Source organism: Mandrillus leucophaeus, unplaced genomic scaffold (genome assembly GCF_000951045.1).
Source record: "Mandrillus leucophaeus isolate KB7577 unplaced genomic scaffold, Mleu.le_1.0 Scaffold518, whole genome shotgun sequence".
In the NCBI taxonomy this organism is placed as follows: Eukaryota; Metazoa; Chordata; class Mammalia; order Primates; family Cercopithecidae; genus Mandrillus; species Mandrillus leucophaeus.
This window is the reverse complement of record NW_012105564.1, coordinates 641,283-649,569: the sequence shown is the minus strand read 5'-3', so window position 1 is coordinate 649,569 and position 8,287 is coordinate 641,283. Positions and strand designations below refer to the sequence as shown.

The window sequence follows — 8,287 nt, the reverse complement described above, 5'->3', positions numbered from 1 at the left end:
CACAGCAACATGGCACAAGTATACATATGTAACAAACCTGCACGTTATGCACATGTACCCTAGAACTTAAAGTATAATAATAATAATAATAATAAATTTAAAAAAATGTGAATTATTATCATCCTCACCACGAGGTGCACTTGGGCAAAAGCTTTCGATGGTTAGGAAAATAAGTTATTCCTACCTTGGCACACGTTGTGTTCGCTTTGCTCGTAGCCTGCTGCACATTGGATACGGTGGGAAGGGTTGGAGGGAATGCGCTGAGGGTCAGCTGGGTTCCGCCGGATGACAAAGTTATTTCGGCCAGCCTGCACTTCAGGGCCTGCGACTGCAGCAGCACTGGCCACAAAACCACCCCCGGGCAACACTCCACTGGTTGCCATGCTGCTGGCAGCTACAACTCCGGTGGTTGCCCCTGAGGTTCCTTCTGCTGGTGGTGTTTCCTGCTGAGGCTGTTCATTATTGACAATAATCTGGGCTGTTTTCGGAAGGCAGAGGTATCCTCCATAGTGGTTGACGCATTTCATTCCACCTTTACAAGCGTCTGGGACAATGTCACATTCATCAATATCTGTGGTCAGTAATAAAATAAGTCAGGAATCTTCTAAGAGGGAAAAATCGAACATGTAAATATAATGCTCATGCCTTTTTGGTATAACACAGACAGGATAGGAAGAGTGACACAAGAGATGGAGACAGAAGGCAATGATCACATGGGAAGTTTTGAAGCTGGCTCACCTTTGCATTGCTGTCTCACAGGATCCCACTCATATCCGTCAGTGCATTGCTGCAAAGAAAACATCAAAGGTGGGGCCAGGAGACAGTTAATTGGTGTGTCCATTCCCTAAGAAATCACTCTAGAAGCTTCATTCTTACGGCAACAATCCTTGCGCTAAAGTCCTAGATATATGATGAGATGGGTGGTTTAACATTCTATCGCTTTTTTTTTAAAAGACAACTCTGTGCATTGGACAACTTCAGGGGTCCATTCTCAATCATCAGCTGCCTAAACTCTTCTGTTGTTTTTGGTACAGTTGCCCAGTACCATCTTCTTTTCTGTTTTGAGACTAATCTTCTCCAACTTCTCTGACTGCTCTTTATTAATTTGCCTTTTTCCCACATTGTAAATGTGAAAAAAAAAAAAGACCAAATTCTCTCTCTTTCCTTGCCCTCTCCCCCGCCCCACCCCCGCCCCCACCAGTGCTGGGCTCCTCTCTCTCTCTCTAAATCCTCTTGCAGCATGCAAGCACCTAGCTTTCTTTACCATTCTTACCTCCATCTCACACCCTGGCCTGTTCCCTAGCTTCAGTTCGTAGGGAACAAATGTGTTCCTCCTAGCAGTTCCCAGCTTCAGTCTCCTCTCTAGTTCACCCACTGAACAAACAGCCTATGGAGCACCTTCTGAAACCAGGCAGTTTTAGGGCCTGGGGATGCAAAGATGATGCAGACTTTGTCCCTGTCCTCAACCAGCTCAAAGACCAGAAGAGGAGACAGATAGGTAGACAAGTTGCAGCAAGGTGGCAGGTGCCTTCTACAAGTGTACACGGGAAGGAGTGATGGACTCTGCTCCGGGGCATGGGTGAGCATGGCAGGGCAGAAGGGAAGGCTTGACAGAGGAGGTGACAGTGAATCAGGCTTTACAGGATGAGCAGGATTTTTCCAGATGAATGTGGGAATTCTAGGAAGACAGGCTATTGTGACAAAGGCATAAAATTGTTGAAAAGGGAAGGAGCTGCAAGGAGTTCTGGGTAGGTGGAGGACGAGGTTACAGAGGTAGGCAGAGCCAAATCAAGAAAGCCTTTCTTTAGGAATGGAAGCCTGAATTCTACCCTGAAGGTCAATGAATCTCAAGCTTTATTGTGTCTAAGGATCACTCAGGGTGCTTGTTAAAATGAAGATTCCTGGGCCCACCCAAAGGATTTGATTCTGTAGGTCTGGGTAGGGGGCCTGGAATCTAAATGCTTAGCAAGTATCCCAGGTGATTCCCATACAGGTTGTCTAGGAACTACTTCTTGAGAAATGTAGGTATAGGCAATAAGAGGCCTCTGAAGAATTTTTAAGCTCAGAAAGCAATCTGATCAGACGCTCACTTGGGAAAGTCACTGTGAGGAAGAAGCCTAAGGAAGGACTGAGCAAAAGTGGAGTAAACAAACAAATAAACTTAAATTCTTTTAATATAACTGAGAGCTGCTTATGTATACAATGGATGCTTGACAAGGAAATAGCTGAATGGAAGCCCAGAGATCCATTTAGATATTTTACTGATGTCTGAAACTTACTGGAGTGAGAACTAAATTCACTTTGTCTCTCAGAATAATTTTTTTCTTGTTTCCCAAACAGTGTTCAAGGTACCAGCACCTTTCTTGAAACCCAGGATTCCATTTTAACATCAGTGCTGAATCTCCACTTATTTTCCTTCCATCTCTGCTTTGTGTCCATTTCTACATCTACCATGTAGATGTAAGTCTTCTGCTGGCCCGTGAGTAGGCAAGGCCCCGTATCTCTACATGCTGCATACAGACCCCATGATGGTCTTTCTTGTGCTCTTGGTTATGTTGCTCCTCTCTCTGAGACCTCACGGTGACCTCCAGGTCTCTCATCATCACCATCTCTGGGTTCTTTCCACTACCCACTTCCAGCTGATCTGACCTTATCCCCACCTGGATTGGTCTCAGGTGCTTTCGGCTCTAGCTTTTGATTATGCCACTCTCTGACTCAGGTGCCTCTTTAGCCTTTCTAGATCAATCCAACCGAGGTCATCACTTCCTTCAAGAACCAGCACAGAGTTCTGTCTCCTCTAATATGCCGGCACCAACATTAATCACCTCCTTGCTTTTCTATTTCCTTGGCAATTTGTATAATCTGTATAACAGTATCATTTGTACTTGCTTAGGAACTTTGTAGTTTTCAGCACTGTCTTCCCAGGGTAAATTCTCCAAGAGGGGGCTGAATTTTCTTAGTAAACAAATAAATTATTTTAATAGTGTTGAGAATTGCTTATGCAGATACTTGTTGAGTAAATAGCTGAATGGACACCATCTTTAATATGGAAGAGGACTTGAGGCTATTTTGTGGAGCCCATTCTTCTGAAGAGTATCTTTCAAGCGAGGCAAAAATGGCAGTTCACTTGAATAATTTGTATGGTAAATAGAGAAGACTTGCAGTTTGTTTAGTATTTACTTCTAGACATTTAATGTCAGTGTACTATTAAGTATGCCTAGACTGAGTTTAGCTTCACCACTTGGCTATGTAGCCCTAAGCAAGTTAGACAGTCTCTCAGATCTTCAGTTCTACCACTAGTAGAAGGAAGAGATGCCACTTACCTTACACATTGCCGCAAGGATCAAAGGAGATCGTGTCTCCACAGCGGGGTACTCAAAAATAGTTATTATCTTGTCCTTTAACCATGACTTATTAGGCATATAAAATTTAAAGGAGAATAGGCCCAATCTTAGCACAAAGGGGTAACATATCTGGAAAATTTGTTACAATAATAATGAACCTTAGTTAGTGGTCTTAAAACTACCATGTTTAAGCCACAGGGAACCTTCTCTGGTAAAAATGAGTAAGATTTAGGTGATTAGCAAAGGGAAGGGCACAGAAGATAAGCAATTGGAAAAGAAGTAAAATCTTTTATGAGATTATTATAAAAGTGGGTAGTGAATTTAATTTTAGCTCCATGAGAAGGCAGTAAGTTTAGTCTGAATAACAAAACATTTTCATCTTAAGATAAACAGCACATGCCTTCATTTTTCTTGCTTTATTTATCTTCAGCAGAGGAAGCAACTGCATTTAACATGAAGTTAACAAAATATTTGTATTAAGCTATTTTATTTATAGTGGATCTGAACAACAGAAAGGAACATTTGCCAGATGAATACTAACATTCTAGGGATAATGTGGTACCAAAAAGTGAGATAATGTTTATTATCAGTAATTGACATTAGTTCATTTTTAAGAGTTTTCTTTTCAGAAATTTTTCACATTCTTTCCAGTAGGATTACTTAATTTTAAACTGGGAGCAGTAGAAAAATGTGTTTTTCATATTCCTATCCAGGACAAATGTCATTTGCCTCACACTGATTAAAGACAAGAAAACACAAAACAGAGGTGCAAACAAACTCACCAGAAGTGAAGTCAGTACTGTCCTTCTCTGTTCTCACCACAGCTATTTGTAGCAGTGGGAGGGGCCAGATGATCTTTTTAATATTTTATTAAACATTGGTTACACCTATGCAATTAACTAATCAAATATTACTTGGAAATATCAGAGATGCTAATTAGAAAATGCAAAACAGAGTTGCACACATTATGTTTGAAAACCACTTTAGCCAATATGCATCCTGGTAACACATAAAGTGTGTCTGCTTTTATTTATTAGAATTACAGTTATACAAAAAAGAATGAATATACAGCCTTTATAAATTCAATAAAGGCCACTTACATGAGAATGTCTGTCATGTACACAAAGGAGGCCATGTGTCTTTATGGTGTTTAATGTTCTTACTTGACTTGAGTCTTATTCTGCACGTATTGGTTTTATCTGCATGTGGTAGGAATCCAGGTTTTCCAGTTCCTTACACCCATTAATTTGTTGAATGTTTTGGAAATATGTAACTTTCTTTGGTTTTAGTTTTTAAACGGATCCCATTTTTAGCCTTGCACAAATGATTACATGTTGGTCCCTATCTTAGGTGGTGAGCCCAGTGAACTTTTGAAAGGATCAAGGGGGCAATTTACAACGAATCTTAGATATGAAGCATGAATAAAGTGTTGTTTAATTTATCACCCTCCGCACAGTATAGGCCAAATACACTGGCAGGGGTGTGTAAAATCTTTTTTTTTTTGGTCACAGAATCCCGCTGAACCGTACTTATTTCAAATTCCATCACCCCTTACCGTGTACGTGATGGTTTCTTCGGTGTCCTGTGACTTGACGAGCGCCAGAGTCAGCATAGTTAGGAAAAGGGCTTTCAACATTGTGAATCTCAAAGAAAATACAGGACAAACTGATGTTTAGTATCTGCTGCGGGGAAAGTAACAAAACTTTAGCAGTGAACACAAGCGAGGAAGGGAGGGTGGGAGAGGCTGAGGCTCCACCATACTCAACTTCCAATCTGCTTTCTCATCTCCCCTCCCCCTCCTGAACATTCTCGGTAGCCAACGAACAAGGCAGCAAAGACGTAAAAACTGCTGCAGAAGTGCATTTCACGTTACTCCATCCTGCTACGCTGTTTACATACAAAAGACATTCAGCGTGCATTTTATATTGCACCTACAAACCAGGCTGCAGAAAGAGGGGGTCGAAAGGAAAAAACAGTACATTTCAAAGGGGACGGTGCATTTCCTGCCCCCCAATCCCACACCCTCAGGGATGGAGGTGGGGCTGCAAAACTCTATTCTCTAGAACGTTAAGGCTTTCCCAGTATGCTCACCTTGAGCTAGCAAAGTTCCTCGCACAGATCAGCAAAAATACCTGCGAGCCAATATGAATTGCCTTGGCCTCAGGCTTTTCATTTTTTAAACAAAATAACAATACAAAATTCAGAGAGCGATCTCCCAGTTCCAGTAGAACACTAGACCTTCTCACATCTCTCAGAGCTTCTCACATCCCCCAGCACAACCTCTCAAAGTGGCATTTCCACGCCTTTCTCTGCGCACAGCTTTGTTTAAAAGTCCCAGGTTGTGTGGAGGGGCAGCCCAAAGCGAGTGCTTCTCTTTTGTCTTATTAGTCTCTGGGTCTCCGACATGCTACCTTCGGTATCAGGCTGCCTAGGAGCGGAACCAGGGATCGCACCGCCACCCGAGGTACCAGTTTCTGGCGGGCGGCCTGGCGCGGGAGGGAGATGAGGTCCCCTTTCTTAACAGCAAGCTAACGCGGAGGTGCTCACCGTCCCAGCTTCTGACCAGCTCCTGTGGAATCCAGGTGCGGCTTAAATCTCGCACACTGGTCCCCTAAACTTTCAAAACCACGTTTATGGGCAAAGCCCTGCCGGCTGGTTGTGGGCGCGCACACACATGCCCATCCCAACAGATGTCACCCGAGTGCTCGCACTTGCTGACAGATCGCATTCCGAGGCTGCACACCTCCACCTCCCTCTCTGCCCGAGACACCCTGCACAGTCCAGGGCAGTTCTCGAGTACTCAGCACCCCTCAGGTCACCCCACCTCACTCACTCTCCCGCGCGCGGCCCCGTGATCACTGGGCTCGCTCGGGGCGATACCCCGTCAGGGGCTCCTACCTGCGCGGCCGCGCTGCGCTCCGGGCCCGGGCAGCGAGGGGAGTGCGCAGGGGAGGGCAGCCCCGTGGGTCTGATCTGGCGAAGTCTGGCAGCGGCCGCGGCAGCAGGAGGAGGAGGAGAAAGGGAGGGAAAGGGGGAGGGCGAAGGGGGGCGGAGGACAGAGCTGAGGGAGGCGCAAGCGCTGAGCCAAGCGCTGCGAGCCCGGCGGTAGAGCGCGCAGCGCAGCGAGGTCTGCGCCCCCTGCGCCAGGGGCCTTCTCTGCCGCCCCAGCCTGCCCTCCCTTGCCAGCCACTCGTTTCCCAGACTCGCGGGGACCCCAGGCCAGAGAGGACACTTTGACATGTGATGTCCTGGGTGTGCTTCAGCCTGGGGATGCTCCCACTCTCTAGTGCGTTTTCTTGTTCTCCAAGGAGGGTCTCCCTCAGAGACCAGAGGGTCTCTAGAAATTGCTGTTAATTTTTTTTCCCAATAAGTGAATGCTAGGAGAGTAAATTAACCCCATTCATAGAACTGTTTCCTTACCTTTTCTTTCAGATTTTTTTTTGAGGTGTCTGCTTCCACAAATGGAGAAAAATGAGAATTCATCCATTCAACAAATGTTTGCCACCTACTGTGTGCTAAGTGTTGGATATAGGCCAAATAGAACTTGCACTAACAAAACTGTGAGGTGGGGTTTGTTTTACGGTCTCTCAAACCTCCCTTTATGATAACAAGTGTTGGCGAGAATGGAGAAAAGGGAACGCTTGTACGCTGTTGGTGGAACATAAATTAGTACACACATGATGGAAAATTGTATGGAGGTTTCTCAAAAATCTGAAAGTAGAATTATATGATCCAGCAATATCATTTCTGGGTATTTACTGGGAAGATTTGAAATCAGTATGTTGAGGAGATGTCTGTACTTTCATGTTTATTGCAGTGCTATTCACAATTACCAAGATATGGAATCAACCTAAGTGTCCATTAAGGGATAAATGGATAAAGAAAATGTGTCATATATATCTATATATATTATCTATATATCATATATATCATATATATCTATATATATTATCTATACACACACACATATATATATATGCCTTTTTAAGGCTAAATAGTATTCCATTGTGTATGTGTGAGTGTGCCTGTGTGTATATGAGCCCATTCTTTTGAAAAGTAACTTTCAAGCCAGGCAAAAATGGCAGTTCACTTGAATACTCTGTATGGTAAATAGAGAAGACTTGCAGTTTGTTTTTGGTATTTACTTCTAGACATTTAATGTCAGTGTACTATTAAGTATGCCTAGACTGAGTTTAGCTTCACCACTTGTCTATGTAGCCCTAAGCAAGTTAGACAGTCTCTTTGATCTTCAGTTCTACCATGATGCCACTTACCTTACACTTTGCCGCAAGGATCAAAGGAAATCGTGTCTCCACAGTGGGGTACTCAAAAATAGTTATTATCGTGTCCTTTAACCACGAATTATTAGGCATACAAAATTTAAAAGATAATAGTATTCCATTGTGTGTGTGTGTGCATGTATATACACACACACACACAATGGAATACTATTTAGCCTTAAAAAAGAAATTCTGTCATTTGTGACAACATGAATGGAAGTGGAGAACATTATGCCCAGTGAAATAAGCCAAATACAGGAACACAAATACCACATGTTCTCAAGTATCTGAATGTAACTTAAAACAATTGAACTCATAGAAGCAGAGAGTAGAATGGTGATTACCAGAGGCTAGGGTTGCAGGGAATGGAGAGATAACAGAATGTAAGCCTCAATTAGATAGAAAGAGTAAGGGCTGGGTGCGGTGGCTCACGCCTGTAATCCCAGCACTTTGGGTGGCCAAGGTGGGCAGATCACCTGAGGTCAGGAGTTTAAGACCAGCCTGGCCAACATGGCGAAACCCCATCTCTACTAAAAATACAAAAATTAGGCGCGTGCCTGTAATTCCAGCTACTCAGGAGGATGAGGCAGGATGATCGCTTGAACCCTGCGAAGCAGAGGTTGCAGTGAGCTGAGATCGTCCCTCTGGGTGACAGAGTGAGAC

At 43.8% G+C, this 8,287-nt stretch overlaps 1 protein-coding gene across 2 annotated transcripts in view; it reads right to left on the bottom strand.

Moving 5' to 3' along the window:
• The window catches only part of EFEMP1 (EGF containing fibulin-like extracellular matrix protein 1), a 57,333-nt gene extending 50,654 nt beyond the window's left edge, over nucleotides 1–6,679 (bottom strand). The window contains exons 1-5 of one of the 2 annotated variants that reach the window (XM_011996503.1): nucleotides 6,243–6,679; nucleotides 5,436–5,476; nucleotides 4,900–4,987; nucleotides 739–787; nucleotides 185–571 (exon numbers count right to left, since the gene is read on the bottom strand). In XM_011996503.1, coding sequence (XP_011851893.1) covers nucleotides 185–571; nucleotides 739–787; nucleotides 4,900–4,987; nucleotides 5,436–5,476; nucleotides 6,243–6,584 — 907 coding nt within the window. In that variant the 5' untranslated portion in view covers nucleotides 6,585–6,679. The remainder of the gene's footprint in view (nucleotides 1–184; nucleotides 572–738; nucleotides 788–4,899; nucleotides 4,988–5,435; nucleotides 5,477–6,242) is intronic. The other variant, XM_011996504.1, reaches the window with a different exon arrangement.
• Between the last annotated feature and the right edge of the window lie 1,608 nt (nucleotides 6,680–8,287).